The sequence below is a fragment of the Cicer arietinum genome, chromosome 2 (assembly GCF_000331145.2).
Source record: "Cicer arietinum cultivar CDC Frontier isolate Library 1 chromosome 2, Cicar.CDCFrontier_v2.0, whole genome shotgun sequence".
NCBI lineage: Eukaryota > Viridiplantae > Streptophyta > Magnoliopsida > Fabales > Fabaceae > Cicer > Cicer arietinum.
The window spans coordinates 51,461,875-51,481,015 of NC_021161.2; the positions used below are offsets into that span (position 1 = coordinate 51,461,875).

General features: G+C 30.2%; 3 protein-coding genes across 6 annotated transcripts; 2 read left to right on the forward strand and 1 right to left on the reverse strand.

Moving 5' to 3' along the window:
- Positions 1 to 725: 725 nt before the first annotated feature.
- On the forward strand, positions 726 to 5,137 carry LOC101501973 (probable WRKY transcription factor 20). 2 transcript variants are annotated; one of them, XM_004491417.4, is made up of 6 exons: positions 726 to 1,181; positions 2,544 to 2,708; positions 2,954 to 3,458; positions 3,542 to 3,668; positions 3,743 to 3,901; positions 4,380 to 5,137. In XM_004491417.4, the coding sequence occupies exons 1-6, from the start codon at positions 951 to 953 to the stop codon at positions 4,858 to 4,860; spliced, it is 1,668 nt and encodes a 555-aa protein (XP_004491474.1). In that variant the 5' UTR covers positions 726 to 950; the 3' UTR covers positions 4,861 to 5,137. The 2 variants fall into 2 exon arrangements, with proteins under 2 accessions (XP_004491474.1, XP_012568692.1); XM_012713238.3 differs by lacking the exon at positions 726 to 1,181 and adding an exon at positions 1,893 to 2,306.
- Positions 5,138 to 7,506: 2,369 nt separating this feature from the next.
- Positions 7,507 to 8,707, forward strand: LOC101502304 (uncharacterized). The gene is made up of 2 exons (XM_004491418.4): positions 7,507 to 7,762; positions 8,082 to 8,707. Exons 1-2 carry the CDS (start codon positions 7,558 to 7,560, stop codon positions 8,666 to 8,668), a joined length of 792 nt encoding a protein of 263 aa, XP_004491475.1. The 5' UTR covers positions 7,507 to 7,557; the 3' UTR covers positions 8,669 to 8,707.
- A 422-nt stretch (positions 8,708 to 9,129) lies between these two features.
- LOC101502619 (scarecrow-like protein 21) lies at positions 9,130 to 12,377 on the reverse strand. 3 transcript variants are annotated; one of them, XM_073365129.1, is made up of 3 exons: positions 12,189 to 12,377; positions 11,131 to 11,502; positions 9,130 to 10,969 (listed from the first exon to the last, which is right to left on the reverse strand). In XM_073365129.1, the coding sequence occupies exon 3, from the start codon at positions 10,914 to 10,916 to the stop codon at positions 9,267 to 9,269; it is 1,650 nt and encodes a 549-aa protein (XP_073221230.1). In that variant the 5' UTR covers positions 10,917 to 10,969; positions 11,131 to 11,502; positions 12,189 to 12,377; the 3' UTR covers positions 9,130 to 9,266. The 3 variants fall into 3 exon arrangements, with proteins under 3 accessions (XP_073221230.1, XP_012568732.1, XP_004491478.1); XM_012713278.3 differs by having other exon boundaries at positions 11,048 to 11,502; XM_004491421.4 differs by lacking the exon at positions 11,131 to 11,502.
- Between the last annotated feature and the right edge of the window lie 6,764 nt (positions 12,378 to 19,141).

The following is a 19,141-nucleotide window of genomic DNA, read 5'->3' on the forward strand; positions in this document are numbered from 1 at the left end:
TCGGAAGAAAAATGTTTCTCGATGTATTTTTTAATAAATAAAATTGAAATTAAATAGAATACTTATTTATCTATGTATTTATTAAAAATTGCATTTAAAACAATTACACATAACTTTTAGAGAAAACGTAGTTAAATATAAATTAATTTTACTTTGACGTTTTATAAAATTATAAATTAGTTCTCTTCATCCAACAAAATTTGAGAAAATAGTAGTTAATTTTGAAAAATTAATTGTTAAACAAATATATATAACAAAGTGATGAATTTCATTAGATGAAGGTATTAAAGTACCGTCTATGGTCATTAATTACACTCTACTGATTACTAAAAATGGAGGGAACAAGGGAATGAAAAAGAATTGAACATTTTTTTTTATTAAAAAATAACTCTCAATTCCAATTATAAGAAATTTTTTAAAGATTTTCTAACCTTATTTATAATTTTTTTTTACATTTAAGAAATATTTATTATTTAATATTTATCTTTTAAATATTAACCAATATATTTAATATTTTATATTTTTCTATAAACGATATAATTATAAAAATAATAGTAATATTATTAGTATTGATATGTTTTTTAATTTTTGTTCTTGTAATTGAGAATATGAAGTATTACCTTACAATGATCTTGATATTTTTGGAATCAATTTTTGGGAAGAGTTGTTGACAAGGAACAAAAAATGCACAGAAAAAAAGGGTTTAAAAACGACAAGGTTATGACACAGAACAAAAACATTGAGTCACATATGAATCAATTTATCAATAAAGAGATTTTTTAGAGAGAGAGAGATTTTTAGAGAGAGAGAGTTCCAACGTTGCAAGTCAACTCAGAGTCTCACTCTCTCAGTCTCAAGCAAGCCCAAAAAAAACAGCTATATGAAATGACCTTTATGCCCCTACATCTATTCCCTCTTCTCTCTTAATTCTCTGCCACGCCGCCGTAACAATGGAAGCTGCCACCACCAACTCCGGCGCACCACACTCGAGTTCGGAGCTCCATGTCGAAGGGACACCCCATGATCCAAACCAAACCGGGTCGGGTCAAAATTCGATGGCAAGATACAAACTGATGTCGCCGGCGAAGCTTCCGATCTCAAGGTCGCCGTGTATCACAATACCTCCGGGGTTTAGTCCGACGTCGTTTTTGGAGTCCCCAGTTCTTCTTTCCAACATGAAGGTGAATTTTTCTCTTTGCTCAAATTGAAGTGTTTGGTGAGGGTAAAATGGTAAAAAGATTGTACTTTGAAGAAGAATTTTCAAAGGGTGTTTCTGATTTATGAGAAAAAATAAGAATTGAATAAGTGAAAGAAAAATGGGTGAATGAGTGAGTGTGTGAATCCATTAGTAGAATGTTGTTGATTTTACTTGACCCATTATGGTAATTTTTACTTTGTATGAGTGGCATAAATTTTTTTTGTTATTTTCATTGATATTTACTTGCCATTTCTCAGTAGCAAAAATTGCATATCAGGGGTGGTTTGAGTGGCTTCAAATCTTATCTTTTTTGTAGGAATATTTGATGATTTCAAATTACTTGATTTGAGTGTTAGTGAGCTGAAAATACCAAATACAAAAAAAGTTTGAAATTCTTATATGCTTCTTGTTTAGTCTCGTGGCAAATTGTTTCTTTTATTTAGAGTAAGCTTTTTCCTTGTTTGATCCTTCACTTATGTATTGGTTGGTTAGGTTTTGATGCTGGTGCTTATAGAATTCTATATTGAGTGCTTTATGCTAAATAATGTATTCTGTTGGAATATGACTCACATGATATTCTTCTTTTATTATTTTAGTGTCAGTGTTGTTTTTTCACATAATGAATCTTTCTTTTGATTGGTGCCTGTCCTTTTTGTTTTGTTTGTTTTAACGGTGTAGCTGAGTGCATGGAAAAGTATTATTGTTTTGTACTGCACTATGTGGAACAAACGAATCAGTGCTTTGCCAATGATTAGTGAATTGATTTTAGTTGTATGTGCTGAGAGAATAGTATAATATAAGGAATGTCAGAAAGATTGTGGTTTTAGATATTTGAAAAGGATTTGATTTTCTAGAAGAAACCAGATAAAAAAACGTCTGGATGGTCCTAATCTGTGTGGAATTATGTGCTATATTCATATTCAAGCGGCTTTTCTATGATATGATCGATTAATTATATATAAGTAACTTCCACGTATTATAGTGTACTATGCTATCTTTGTCATATTGACTCCAAATCAACAAGGCAATATTATCAAGAGAAAATGAAGAACTTTGCTTATGCTCAGTTATAGAAGCCACTTGCTCGGCTTTCTGATAAATCCACTAGGTTGTTTTTTTGGTTTACTCAAATGATTTTATATTTTTTCTTTTTCCATTGTTATTTACTGATTACTGATATTTAATGTGTCGGTTGATTGCTATTTGGGGTTTAGGGTGTTTGCTTCAATAAAAATGTATCTTTTTGTGTGTTTGAATTTATAATTTTTCGTTAGATTCAGCTATTGTTGCACATAGTCATGCAGAGCATTGTAGTTTAAGTATTATTTGTTTCATTGCTTTGCAGGTGGAGCCTTCACCGACTACAGGGTCCCTTCCTCAGCTTCTTCAAACTTTGCATGGTTCTATGCCTTCTGCCACATTCCCTTTAACCACAACATGCTTCAATACCGGCACTGTTAATGACAGAAAATCAAGTTTCTTTGAGTTTAAACCACATGAAAGAAATATGGTAATTGATGTTCGTAATGCTTTGATGAATATAACATTTTGATTGGGTGGATAGGATCTTCGATTGTTCATTTCTTCTTTGATGCAATCCCTTGTCTTATAATATTTTAACTAGTTTTATTTTTGGGTTAAAAGTGGTAGATAGAAACAAATCGGGTTGTCATGTTTCAAGTTCTAATTAATTAATATTGTTTTGAAGATTACTATCTGATTAGCACTTATCCAATGTTATTCACTCATGTTAAGGTTCCTGCAGACTTCACCAACCATGTAAGTGAACAATCTACTCAAGTAGAAAGTCAAGGAAAAGGTCAATCATTTGGATCCTCGCCTTTAATCGAAAATGAGATTGCTGATCAATCTAATGAATTAAGCCTATCCTCGCCCGTTCAAATGGTTAGTTCCGGGGCCAGTGCTCATGTTGATGTCAATTTGGATGAATTAAACCACAAAGGCAACACAACTAATGCACCCGAAAAAGTATCAAATGATGGATACAATTGGCGAAAATATGGTCAAAAACATGTTAAAGGGAGTGAGTTTCCGCGCAGCTATTACAAATGTACACATCCTAACTGCGAAGTGAAAAAACTTTTCGAACGCTCGGATGAAGGTCAAATCACCGAAATAATTTATAAGGGAACACATGATCATCCTAAACCTCAACCAAGCAACCGATACTCTGCCGGTTCTATTATGTCTATGCAAGGAGAGAGATCTGATAGGGCATCTTCTTTGGCTGGCCGAGATGGTAATACCAGCTAGATGTTTCTCTTTTCCATTTTATTATTACTTATTTCAAAGAATTAAGTTGGTTTTCCTTTTCTCATGCAGTTGAACCCAACAGGACTCCCGAGCAATCAACTGTGGCAACAAATGATCATAGTCTAGAGGGTGCTAGATTTGCGTCAACCAGGATAAATGACGAGGTTGATGATGACGATATCTTCTCAAAGAGAAGGTATGATTATTAAGGCCAAAAAAGGTTTAGGTTTTCTTCCCATACGTGCTTACAGATCTTTTAATATTGAGCAGAAAAATGGAACTCGGAAATGCTGACATCATTCCTATAGTTAAGCCTATCCGAGAGCCACGGGTTGTTGTACAAACTACGAGTGAAGTTGATATATTGGATGATGGATACCGCTGGCGTAAATATGGGCAGAAAGTGGTGAGGGGAAATCCTAACCCAAGGTAAATCCTCATATAAAACTAGGAAATACAAGTCAAATTAATAAGTTCCAATTTAATATATGTCCTTCGTGTAAGAATTTGTTTCTCATAATTTTTATTGTTTATTGAAGCTTTCGAAATCACTTCTCGATCATTTTACTTTATAACCTATTGCTTTAATTCAATGTTGTCAATTACAAATCAAGGAAAATTGCAGTTTCTTCAAATTTTATTACGCAATAGTTCTGTAGTATAGCACTACTAGAGCTACTATTTGACAACATTTTCTACTAAACAACATATTTCGAAACAATAGCGTTTTGTTCAAATTCTGTTACGCTATAGCGCTGTTATAGCTGCTATTTAACAAATCTCCTTTTATTATGACATACCATTAGTGTAGATAAGATATGAGGATTTATAAAGTGTAACCAAAACATGGTATTTAGCTACATATTTCTTGTTTATCTTGTCTCTTATTATCATTCTTATTATGCAGGAGTTATTACAAATGCACAAATGCCGGTTGTCCCGTTAGGAAACACGTGGAGAGGGCATCTCATGATCCGAAAGCTGTAATAACAACATATGAGGGAAAACACAATCATGATGTACCTGCTGCAAAGAATAGTAGCCATGACATGGCAGGACATGCAGCTTCTGGTGGACAAACAAGGATAAAGTTCGAAGAATGCGATACCATTAGTCTCGACCTTGGGATGGGAATCAGTTCACCAGCTGAAAATAGATCAAACGGCCAAGGGAAAATGCTGTTCTCTGAATTGGCGAACAGTCAAACTCCCACAAGCAATTCCAATTTCAAGTTTGTTCATACTACCTCAGCTCCATCATACTATGGTGTTCTAAATAACAGTTCGAATCTGTTTGGTTCTAGAGAAAATAGGAACGATGGTTCGTCTTTAAATCATTCATCGTATCCTTGCTCGCAAAGCATGGGAAGAATACTTATGGGGCCATGAAATTGATTATCACACTACTACATTAATAAAATAAAATAAAATAAAAATTATGAGTAGTACTTTGTTTGGCTTTTTTGGCGGGCATAGCTTCAAAAGTAAAAATATGTAATTTTCTGTAAGAAAATGCAGATAGTCCTTGTATGTTTATATCACCATATTTGAGAGCTGCTGCATAGTAGTACTGATAGTGGCTCTAGGTTGGCTTTCAAATCTAATTGTTGTTTGTAATTGTATAATTATGATTATTATTATTATTATATCCAAATTCTTCTGTGTATATATATATATATATATATGAAGCTTATATGAAAGGTCTTTTGTACAAAAACCTTGTAAAAATGGTTGAATGAAACTATAAATACTGAATTCTTATTATATTTTGTATTCACAATTTCAACTTTGGTTTCATCTTTGATTGATGACTTGTTTGGCTATAGTGATGAAATTGGATAGAATGCATGTGACACTCACTACATTAGGTTCTTCCACTTGTTCCTTACACGATTCACGTGTGAAAAGCCAATAATAAGTATGTGAAAGTAATAGTGATATGCTTATCAGTATATAGTAGTACAATTCATATGTAAGAATAATAATGATTCATTCAATTGTGTGGATGAAAATTATTCAATAGTAAATATAAATTAGGGAAGTGATAACATATGTCATAAGACATGTACTAACGATATATTTTTTTATTGAAAATTGTGTATTTCATTTTTTAAAGATAGGATTATTATTTGTAGAATCTTTAATATATGTCATAAAGACACGCATTAGTATGATCCTTAATAATATTTATTTACTAGCTTATCGTATTTAAATTAGAAAATAAAATATTTATTGTTTTTATTAAAATATGAATATGTAAAATTTATAAATTTTAATTCAACTGATAAATATTAAAATTATTTGGTTGAATATTGTATTTTCAATTTAAACTAACGATTTCACAGTTGTTTGTGTATGAATTCCTAATAGTATTTACCATTATATTTATAAAAAAAATATGATTATATAAATAGACAGAAAATAACAATAGATATCAAATATTTACGCAACAATCATATGTTAGTAACTAAATATTTTAACACACTTGTTAGACTCATTTCCACAAGTGACAACTGACAAGTGAAAATCCCTTCAGCAGGTAGCAGCAAAACAGACAAACCGCTGCGTTGGTAATTTTGATGTTTCTAGAAAGGGGGTTTTTGGATATTCCTAGTACATTGCTAACATTCACCATTAATGATTAATCTTAACTGCTTTCATAATGATTAGTGGAGACTATAGTACAAAAATATTTGGACAGCACTTGAAAATATATCTAGAAGGAGAAAAAATATATGATGAAATCAATTGTTCATAGCAAATACTAATGAGTGCCTTAAAATTATTATGTAGTACATAAATCTATAATTGTAAGTTTTATTGAAAGTTGTGTATTTAAAACAATAAAAATTGACCTACTTAATTTTCTTTTTATAATTTTTTTTTTTATATAGAAATATTCAGTTTAAACAATTATGTGAAAATTTGCATATACTAGTATGTTGTGACTTGGAATATTGAAAGGTTATTGGATTCTGGTGGCTTTATCTTTGAAGCGTTCTGACATTTACACGTTGGTGTTTAATTGCATTGCAAGTAAAGTACAACTTTTTTAAATTCGTATATTTGTCTTAGCTATGATATGATAACACAGAACCGAAGAACAATGCAGCCACGTTGTCCCATATTTATTAACTAGAGAGTAATGGATCATCATCCATTGAACCTTCCGAGCCAAATCAACCACCCATATGATATCAATTTCATATCTCTTTTCTATTTTTTTAAAACAAAATATACCTTATTAGCTTTCCTTACTAAATATATCTATCAATATAAATGTTGCCTTGATTTACCCAAAATTTTAACTAATATAGTTCTCTACTTTTTAAAAAAAAATTAAGAGGACAATTTCATTCTTCAAACCATGAGTGTCTCTACAAATTGATCTTTAACTATTAAGTGCATGTTTGATTTTACGGTGAAATTAGCAAAATCACGGTGAATCACTATAGTTTTGTAAAATAAATGTAGCTTCTGCAAAATTACAATGACTCATTGTGATATTGTCAATTTAAACAAACATTCACTAAAACAAATAAATAGTCGTTAAACCATGAAAATACATTCATAGACAATATAATCCTTAAAATATCATAAAAAATAATTTTGTCTCTCATTGTTCGTTGTATATTTAATGTGTAAAATCGTTTTTAAAAACTAACATTTGGAGAGTTTAAGATTAATACTTACCAACATGTCCTCACATTAGATTTTTGAACTCAGATTCTGGTGGTGGAATATGAGTTAAATCCTTACCAAATAAACCAACTTTGATTTGCTTTTGTAAATTTTGATTAGCTAAGCATGTAGTAAAAATAAAAATGGAGAAACGTGAGTAAATTTAAATCACATAAATATTGTCCCAAAAGGGACAAAGAAATATAAATGAATAGGACAGTCTCATTGTCACGTACATTTCTCAATCACGTACAGTTGTAGCATACACTTTGTCCTTTTTATTTTTATTTTCTTTTGACACTTTGTCTCTTTACTACGTTATGAATATTAGGACCAACTCTCTTTTGTGTGCTTTATTATATATTTCATTCAATGCACATAGCACACACAAATTAAGAGGAAGAGATGCAAGCTTTGTGGGTGTCCTTGAAGGACAATGTCAAATGTGGAAACAAGCTCTCTGATGTAATAAGAAAGCCACCAAAATGTGACAAAGGAAAAGATGAGAAATTGATCAAACAAGAAGAAGATGAAGATAATGGTCCCCTCTTGGAAACTCCAGCTAGCTTAGTTGTTTCCAAGCCAAACAACACAATGGCAAGGCTCTATGGTAAATTGTTTGTTATTCCTTTTGTTTTCTGGTAGATTAGTGACATTGACGAATATTTTAACAACTGTCTCAGAGGAGATTTGAACTTTATCTCTTGAGATTATAATGTCAGACTCGTACAACCGAGCTAACACTTCGTGGACAAGTCCTTATAAGGAAGTAGCATGCTAGTTCAGAAGAAACTAGTTAGAGCAATTGGTGTGTATTTTGGCCGTGGCGTCAAGTTTTTGATGTCTTTGCGGCCGTGTTATATTCGACTTGCAACTTATTTTATAATGTTAATTATCGCAATGCAACTGATATTGTTAAATTTTGGCAGAGCTTGGAATTGGAGACCAATCAAGAAAAATTGTTGAGATGATATTTCAGAAAGCTTGGATGAACACCTCAAAGCCATTGAGGAAGGTTAGAACAGTTTTGAGGGTGAGGTACTCAGAACAAGTCCTTGAAAGGTTTGAAAAGTACAGAGAAAAAGTGAAGAAACAGTATCCAAGGCATCCAAGAAGTACTGTTGATGGAAATGAATTGTTGAGATTCTATGTCACTACAATGAGATGTTTTCAAGGGAAACCTGTGAAGAAAGTTCATGATGTTTGTAAAGATTCGTCGTGTCGTTTTTGTCAACTAATTCAATTTAATTTCGACGCGGAGATTCAGTTGAATACAAGTGACAAAGAATTGAGTAACATAAAAAGTGTCAATGCTGCAAGAGTGAAGAATGTGAAAAGAGTTTCAATAGTTTGCAGGATAATTGCTGGAACTGAAGTGAATGAAGTTGATGGTAAATATGAAGAAGGGTCTGAATCTGACTCAACTAGGCTAGGAGAAATGCAATTTAGCTTAGAAAGATTTGTAGTGAAAAATCCATGTTCTATTCTTCCTTGTTTTGTAATAATTTTCAGCTGACATGTTTTGTAGGTATATATTGTCACTTTTTCTTTTTTATCTTTGGTTAATGCCAGAGTTATGCATTCTAAAACACATGCGTTAACTAAAATCTAAGTGCTTAATGCAGTTTAAATAATAGTTAATTATGTTGAATAGATGGTTAACCGACATATCAGGTGTCAAAAGATACTATAACTATCAATGAAGCTTCATTAATTAACTAAAAACTCGAACATGCTCACGTGTTCAAATCAACATGTAGTTGAACACCACAAAATTATGATTAACCAAATCTAAACTTGTGTTTAATGAAATTAAGTAGGTGGTTTCAATGCTTAATTGGTATATCTATTAAATATCTACCGAATTGCCTAGTTGAATTGCTTTAACCAGTTGTATGAATTTGGTTTTAAAGAAATCATTTTTGTTCAAGAATATATATATATATAGATATATAGTCCTGTTTGTTGGTGCTGGAATTGTTGACAAGAAATATACAATACTTTTATAATTTATGAAGTTATTCTACCAAGTTAAGGATACATAAACTAAAAGAAGTTAAGGATAATACATAGATCCTGATAACAAAATAAGCAAGTTCTGATTGGAGTATGATTCACCTCCAAGCACTAGAGGTAATAAGAGCCTGATTCATCCAACCAAGATAAAGAGCACCATCTTTCTCTTCTAGAGTGTAAAGTCCTTGGTAGCTTTCTAGAAGATTTCTTATTGAACAATTAATAAAGGAGCTTAATGGATATGATGTGAATCCAGCCATTGTGAAACATGATCTCCACTTCTTCAGAAGCTCGTGGCGTTCGACTCGTTCCGATCCTTCGCATGCTACTAAATTGACGACTTCTCGCGCCAAACAATGCTGTTCCACATTAATCCTTTCTCTGTGCTCCCTTGGCAAAGCAACATCAATTGATTCAAAAACTGCCAAGTAGTAGTTCATTGTCTCGACGAAACGTGGAAAGAACGAAAGGTTGTTGGTATTTGATTCTTGTTCAACAAGAGTCACTACCTTAGGAGACAATCGCTTCACTAATCTCACCAACCGGTCGCGATGATTCCAGCCATGTACATTTTCATCAGGTACATGGTGTAGCATCATCGCGAAATTCACAGCAATAGCTTCGCTGTGACGTAGTTCAAAATCTTCAAGTTTCACCTCAGTAGGATCAGCCTTTATAGCATGAAACTCAAAAACTACATTATATGATTGTGCAAGTTTTGATAACCTTTTTCCTACAACATCAAGCCCTCCTCCCCTAGCATAAGCTGAAGTTGAGTCATCAAAACCAGTTATTCGAATCTTCGGCGATCCTCCAGGTTTACCAGCAAGAGCTTGGATTAGACTTATCCATTGGATTCCTTGGTTAATCTGAAAATCAATTATATGAACTTCACTTTCATTTTTTAAGGCTTCAGCTATTACTCCATTTGCTGACATGTATCCAAATTTGAGGTAAGGACAAATTTCATAAAGTGCATGCATATGTGAAAGTAGTTCTTTACTACTAGTTGTAGTAACAGGCTCTTTACATTTCAATGATTTGTATATTGTGCTTCCTGAAGAAGCTAGTTTTGCAACAAGAGCTTCAAGCATGTATGCTCCTAACCTTTGAATTGGATTTCCTGAAACTGAAACCATTTTAGACAATTCTGACATCAACCATTCAGTTATTTCCATATCGTTCGCTTCAATCGCTTTTGCACAAGTAAAAAGCATCTCTTTCAAATCCCCTCTTGATACCATCTCCATCATTTTGTTCCATTTCTCAGCCTCTAACAAAATTGGATCACATTCTTCTTGAATTATCACAGTATCATCATATATATCTAGCATATCTGCATCATCATGTCCTAGCATAGCATTTTCAAGCTCTCTTATCTTGTGCCACAAGTCATCCTGGTTATGCATCAAACAAGATTCGTTCTCTAACGAATCATTGATGATTTCAAGAGAACTCTGTGACCTGAACGCATAAGAATTTGAGTGTAGATTCGAGACCGGACTGTTGTTCGGTGAGAAACTAAAACTAGATGGAGAATTTTTGTCCATAGAAGATTCAAGGGTGGAATGTTGTTCTAAAACATGAAATGAAGGGTAGGTTAAAATTGAATGGCTACTGTTATCAGAGGATGAGTAGTTTTCCAGAATTTCATTCGGCATGAAGGAATATGACTCTAGATTTTGTATAGGATCAATGCTGAATCTGTCAGAATCATATGACATTTTATGTATATGAGATGTCTGCATTGAAAAGTATATGCTTCTATTTTTTAAACTTTGTGATCAGCTTAATCCAACATCTGCATCAGACCAAAGTTTAGGTGTTAGTGCCTGATTTTCATAATCTACATGTTGCAGAATATGATAGTTCTTATTACCCTTTGAATATATCAGCAACTTCATCATTAAATTTGAATTGTTTTATTAGTAATCAGTTTAGGCGGATGATACCGTATATCACCTTGGTAAGTGGTTCACTGTGGACCAATGTTTAACCGTCATTTGAAATTCTAACAACGATAGATGACACTCTTTGGAAATATAATTTAACAACATTCATGGTTTTTATGGCTGAAACAATGACTCGATCGAGGTCAATTCGATAAAATAAAGGAAAAAACACGTGTCCCTCAATTAGGGTTATTGTTCTAGCTATAAAGACAAGGAAATTTGTTGACATATGCTTCTAAAGAGTATCGTCGATTGTTGTTAGAATTTCAGATAACTTTTAAATATTGATCAAATGCAGACCACCTATAAAATGGTCCGCAATAGAAATAGAATTTGCCATCGGTCTTTCCAACACATGTTATTGTTTGTGCTTTCGAATTTGCTGTAATCAATAGAAATTAAAACTGGCTCAGATAAATCTTATCTAACCAAATAATGAATTTTGGAAGATCAACTACTAATTAAAGCAAGACCTTTTCATTTTTCCTTTTTTTCTTTATTACTTCTTCATGAAAAAGTAAAAAAGATAGTGTTGCTCAGAACATCATATTCATGGTTTTCAATTCCTAAAAAAGATACTCAAAAGATCCATTAATATCTTCAAGATCTCAAAATCCTTGAAGCTTGCTTAAAACCATAAACATTAAACCACCTTTTTCTTTGAATAAAAACTTCCAATAAATTAAAAAAAAAAAATTGTTATTCAAATATGAAAAAACCAATTAAATTTCATACTCAACAACACCAAGACATAGAATTCCTGATAATTCACCCTCCTAACTCAATCATTCCTATAGTGATCCACTAAGTTTCTCTCCTTAAGAAAATAAAAAACAAATTCAATTGGAAAAAAAAAAAAAAACTCATTAAACACAACAACAACAAAAAGACCATGAAGTTTCAACTTTCATTAGCAACCCACTTTCACAAACTCAATAATTGCCTTAAAAAAGTACTTTTTAATATCACTCAAAATACAACATCAACATAACAAGCACAAAACAATATAAAATCATTCCTTTCATACCAAGAAAACAAGATCAGTTAAACAATTTAAGAGACTCTCACCTTAAATAAAAAGTTAACTATGATTTGAACTGTAGCAACGACCAAGTTCCCTTGCAGCAAAAACTAATGAATAATTTGCATTCATATGAAGCTACTTAGAAGTTTTGTTTTTATGCTTCTTTTCAACGTTGGAGGATGGACCAAATAAAAGGTTGTTGTGTGATATTTTTTTTTATTGAAACTTTAGCTAAGCAATGAGCAAGTCCTTTTTGTTTTTTTATAGATAATATTTCTCCACATGTTCATCTATATAAAATAATTTCTCATGTATTATATTGCATTATAGTACAAATAATTTTTTTCTTAAAAAAAACAAAAAATGTAGAACGGAATAATGACACCTACAAATTAATTTATATTTGTCTATTTACAATAACATTATTAGAAATCAAAACCACATCTTAAATTAAATATGTTATTTTTTATTATTAGAACAAATTATTGGAGTAATAGTAGTATTAAAATTAAACTTAATTAATTAAAATTAATTAATTGCTCCGTGTGCAAGTGCAAGTGCATGTCGACATAAGATTAGATTAATTACTAGTAAGTAATTAATTAAGCGGTTAAAATGCAAGCACCGATCCCAATTAATTATGCCTTTATAAACATTATTATCTCAACTTTTTAAAAGTCGTTATAACATTTTTCTGAAATTGTACACATTTGAATCTAAATAATAATTAAAATTGAGTATAGTAGAGAGTGTATTTTATTTGGTTATTGACGGGTCTTGTATTTATGCATCGTTTGAAGAAAAGATAATAAAGGCAAAACGGTGTGTCGGCAAAACTGTTGTCGTTTTAACAATGCCGCACGCGGTTTTCGCCTTTTCTAAACGACAAAATATTATTTATTAGCCACATTTTTAATACACTTACTTATTTGAATCTCGTTTTGACTCCAAAAATGTAGTAACAAAATATATTATGATATCCTACACTTCATTGGAAATAAATAGTATCTAAATCGTGTATGCACTTCAAACTATATTGAAAGATTTCTACCAATTGCTATTGCACAAATAATTATTCACTTCTATCACAAATATAAAATCATATAGAGTATATTACAATTGATAAATTTGTGATATAAACAACAATTAAGATATCATATAGTTTATTACAACTGATAAATTATACGAAAATTCTATTATAAATTTTCAATAAAATAAAAATTAAAAACAATTTTATAAGTGTAAATCTTTAATAAATATACACAATGATACCCGTTATTAAATTGTTAACCATTGTTGTTATAGAGTAATTTCAAGATTGTTGTCTATATATATTAAAAACTATGTTTTTTTTCTTCTTCTTAATATTATGTGTAGTTAGTAAAACTATTGTCAATAAAATAGACAACATCTTAGCACAACGAAAAAGCGGTTGAAACGTGACAAAATAATACTTTAATTATGGTTAAAAAAAAGTTTTCATGATTTGTTCATATGTGGGTTTGAGGGTCGCAAAATTTAGTCACGGTTAATTGGAACATTAGCCACAATCAAATAAAGCGTGGTAACAATTAATTTATTGAAATTCATTTTGCCACACCTTGACTGTGCTAAATATTGTGGAAAAAAAATTAAAATCAGTAAGTTAGACACAACTAGCTAATAATTATATAAAATTGCTATGTGCCATGGTAATAAAATACTACATACATCAACTCTTGATGATAGTAACAGATACAAAGTTAATGCGAGAAAAGCATCTCTACTTAAACAATATGATTTAATTAAAACTAATTATGAACACCTATCATACATCTATCTCCCACCACCAACAAAATAGAATTAACATCTTTCAATAGAAGTATTATTGTGGCTTTTAGTCTCATCATATCTATTGAGATTTTTATGAAGATAATCAATAATATTTGACAAAACATCGAAAGTGATAGCACACTTATCATCTTGAGACATCTTATCTTATCATGTTAAAAGAAAAAGATATGACAATAGCAAATAAAGAAAGATACATTTAGGAAATATGCAATTTTAATTAAATAGTGTCATTTTATATGCAGTGGCGGAGCTTAGTAGGGACAGGGGGGCCGCGGCCACCCCAAGCCTTCCTCTCTCTTCCAAGCCTTCATCTCTCTCTCCCCCGCGGCCACCCCAAGCATTCCTCTCTCTTCCAAGCCTTCATCTCTCTCTCCCTTTTGCAAAGTTACAACCTTTCTCTCTCCCTTCTCCAGAAATCACAACAATCGCGTTGCCGCCTCAGATCACTTATCTGCTTCTCTGCCAGATCAGGAATCAATCGCTCCTCTATTCGCTGCAGGCCTGGGCCACCCCAAGCATTCCTCTCTCTTCCAAGCCTTCATCTCTCTCTCCCTTTTGCAAAGTTACAACCTTTCTCTCTCCCTTCTCCAGAAATCACAACAATCGCGTTGCCGCCTCAGATCACTTATCTGCTTCTCTGCCAGATCAGGAATCAATCGCTCCTCTATTCGCTGCAGGCCTGCGGCCGCCTCTGTCTGACTGCCTTCGTGGCCGTTCGATCTCACCTCTCTGTTCGCCGCAACTTCATCTGTCTCCAGATCGTGTTGCTGCTTTTATTAGTACTGATTTTTATTAGTTAATTTTGATTTGGAATTCTGTTAGTTCGAGTCGCTCCTCTGTTAGTTAGTTAGTGCGTTTTGATTTCAATTCTGTTAATTTTCAGATCGTTGCTCCTGTGTTAGAATTTAACTTATATGGCAGTGCCCCATATTTGTGTGTAATTCTAGCTTATTTGTTCAGTTAGCATGAAATTTAAAGGTTATTTTGTTAGTGTTGACTTTGAAGCTTTGATTTGGAGTTTGAAATTTTGATTTGGAGTTTCAATTAGACATTAGTGCTGATTTTTTGTTTAGAGTTTTTGTGTTGCACATAAGGTGTTTGATTTTATGTCCATATGAAGTGTTTTAGTTTTTTTTGTTGCACATAAGGTGTTTGATTTTATGTTCATAAAGTGTTTGAGTTTTTTTTGCTGAATATAAGGTGTTTGAGTTTTGTTGCATTTTTGTTCGAGTATTTTTGTCTATATAAAGTGTTTTAGTTTTGTTGTTGCATATAAGATGTTTTATGTTTTCTAAATTATTTGATAGTTCACCTTATATTTATTACAATTTAATTTTTTGTTATATAATATTATTTATATATTTAATTTATTATATATTATATTTTTATGTCGGCCACCCCAAATTTTTTTATCAAGCTCCGCCACTGTTTATATGATAGTAATACCAATTGCAATAAACTAGCTCAATCCAATAACAACAACAATAAATCATGTAAAAATTGCACCAATGAACTTTTTCGTTTTAAATGATAGTAAAGTAGAATGTTGGGTAATTTACCATTTCTTAAAGCACACAAATCATGTGCACATTTATAACACTTTGACATGATCAAGTGACAAATCTAATAATCAATTAATAATTTTTCCTCATTTATCTCACCTTCCTGCTTGCCATTTAGTAAGCACACTTCAGTTACTTCAATTTAAAGAATTTAAAATTAATAAAACCACATTACATAATATTTTCCACAATGGGGAAGTTTGCATCACCCCACATCCACTCTAACACGAACACACACAAATGAAGATTTTGAAAAACACATTACTCAACTCCTTATTCACTTATTGCAAATACCATTTTAAGAGTTCTATAAAGCATATATAACATGTCATTTCTTATACAAGTAAAATCTAGATAAATCTGAAGAAGTATACAAGTAAAATAAACAATGACATAAATTAAGGGTTTTACCTTTTCAATAAGAGTAGCAAGACAATCAGAAGTGTTACTTAACATCATTACCAACCAAAAATAAAATTAGGGCAACAAGACATCATATCACCAAATAGTGAATTTTTGTCTTTTGTATGAGTCAAATTTGATACCTAGAGATAAGTACCACCTCATCTCATTCTCACATTGAGCCAGCAGCTCAACCAAATTAGTCAGCAACTCAATTGATAGTGAGAATGAGATGGAATTGTATTTATCCTCAACTACCGAGTTCAATTTCTATGAAAGACAAATACTCTATTAATTCAATGTCAATTAACTGTAGCAAACTAATCACGATTAAATTATGACTTTTTTTTTGATAGACTACAACAATTCGAAAAGTGTTGCAAAAAACAGATAAAATGTATTTATATTAGACAATAATTTTAGAGTGTTGTTATAAGTATTATTATTATTATTATTATTATTATTATTATTATTATTATTATTATTATTAAAGCTAGCACAAAATACTAAATTTATAGTAAAAAGATAAAGCAACAAACTTAATTTAATTTATGTAGTTGAGCCCCCACCAATCTTATATAACAATTTAATTCAATACAAATAAAATTGTGGGCGTATACCAAGTCAACAAATTAAAACCAATTCACGGATTCTTAAAAGCAACAAGGATAAGAATATATATATATCTTATCAAATTAATATTTTTTTAAATTAATTATTAAATTGAATCATATAAAATATATTTATAAATTTTTACATTAATTAATAATTATATATATTATGTCATCAAGATGAATTAAGATCAATGTTAATAATATAATTATAAATAATATTAATTTTAATATATATTAATACCATAATAAATAATAATCAATAAATATCAAAATCTATAAATATAATTTATATTATAGTAAATTTTAATTTAACAGTTGATGTTGAAAAATATTAATTTAACACGATATTATTGAATGGATATTACATTAAATGTAAGTTTTGAGTGTAATTTAATAAGTGAACGTGTGTGTATATGCGCATCATTATAAGTAGGTAGTGATATTTGGTTGGTAAAAAAGTCTTCTCTTGCTGCAAGATCTGCGTAGATAAACAATGTTTAAAAATATAACAAAATCCTAAAAATGTCATCATATACTATAATTGTGAAGACTAGTTGATTAAGGATTTCATCACAAATTTTGCTGCTATAGTAGACTATATAGTGGCCAGCGCCGAGTTAAGTAAAATATAGTAACAGATTTATATTACTGTAATTAATTTGTATCTGACATCATTCTATATATGTTTAATAATAATAACGATTAATTAAAATAATTTATTAAAATTACAATTATATTTCTTTTATTTCTAATAGCATTCTATATATGTGTAACACTCATTATAAAATATAAAATATTTTACAATACTATCAATACTCAATTCATAACTATATACTACTTAATTTTTGACAAATTACTATTGAAGTAATGTGATAATATGACTTAAGTACGTCATTTAGATACACATATAATAACAAAAATTAAAAAAATTAAATTAAATAATATGTATTTTAAAATAATTAATTGATGTATATTTTTTATACGTACATTCAAATAATTTCTATTTGTGGTTATGACCACTTAAATATATCTCTTTCTTTAAATAACTTTATGCTTTAGTGGTTGATTAATGTTTAATTAACGTGATTTTGACCTTTTTTTCTCTTGCCTTATTGATATATTTTCTTAGAATAAAGACTGATTTCATTTCAATAAAACAACCAAGTTATATATAACAGAGTTTAAACATGGATCTGAGTTTGTGTTGGTGGTGTTTAAGAAGGCAACAATGAGAATTAATCACAACATTGATGTAATGTTGTTAAATTTCCTTGATAAAATGAGAATTAATAAATATATTAATGTACCTAGAGACCAAGGCTTCATGATTTCTTAAATTTCCACAACATTTGCACTTATAAGAGAAACAATACTAAAGAGTTATTTTATTTTATTTTTTGGGAAAATAGATAGTACTTTTATTTTACTTGGTTGTGTCTGAATTTGTTTCGTAATTAAGAATTGTATTCTTCTAGATAGTAAGATCATTTTCTCCTTTTTGTACGTCTACCTATGTTTTTTGGTGTTCAGTTGAATAGAACAGTTGATCAAACTGTTTTATAGTTAAGTTTGTAATTTATAGTTTGTTTTTTTGTTAAATGAATGGATTATAATATTTGGGTAAATGAACTTTGATTTGACTGAATTTCATTTGATCACATGATTAATTCACTTGTACGGGATGGAGGTTTCATTTGAGCTTTTCTTTACGTAAAAAATACACCTTATTTTTGTTTAGATTTTTAAAATTTATTTTGAATTTAATTTTTTAAGTTATATTCGGTTTGTTCAATTAGTCTTTAAGATATATTAAATTATACATGTGATAATATAAATTTGATTTTGTTTTTTTGAATTACTGTCATGAAATGTTAAGATTTAATCAAAATGTCACAATGAGTTGAGAGTTGAGTATCCAAACTACTTTACACATGAAGAAAGTTAAAGACATTAATTGTGTAGATAAACCTTTATTATCTTGTTTTTAAGGCTATATGTGTTTTTAAATTTTTGTTGAGAAAATCAAGAAATATAAACAATTTATATGATTTAATGAATATTTTTTAAAGGATTAGTATGAATCAATGAGAAATATATTGTTGCAGTATTTGGTAGAATTTTTAAAAAATTTAATTAAACTAATTAATGCCGAAATTGAAATAAAAGACTAATTATATAAATATAATATAACTTAAAAGATTAAATCAAAATAAAATAAAGTTAAATGACCTAAGTAAGAATTGAGTTAAATTTAACAAATTATAAATATATTTTTATTTACTTTTTAGTTTTATTTGAGGATTTCACGGGGTGAGGAATATTTTGAGCTTCTTTAACGATGAAGATATCTAATTTAAGAAAGATATCTAATTTAAGAAAAATTTACCCTGTACTCCCATTTTTAGACTTATACCTCCATAGTTTTATGAAAATGACAAAATTACCTTAAATTTTTTTTTACTATTTCACAAAATCCAGAGTCATTTTTTTTTTTTTTACCATTTCATCATTTTCGGAGTAGTAAAAAAAATTCCAGTGGGTGCAAGTTTTCCAGTAACTTCTAGAAAACTATTTAGAAGAATTTCG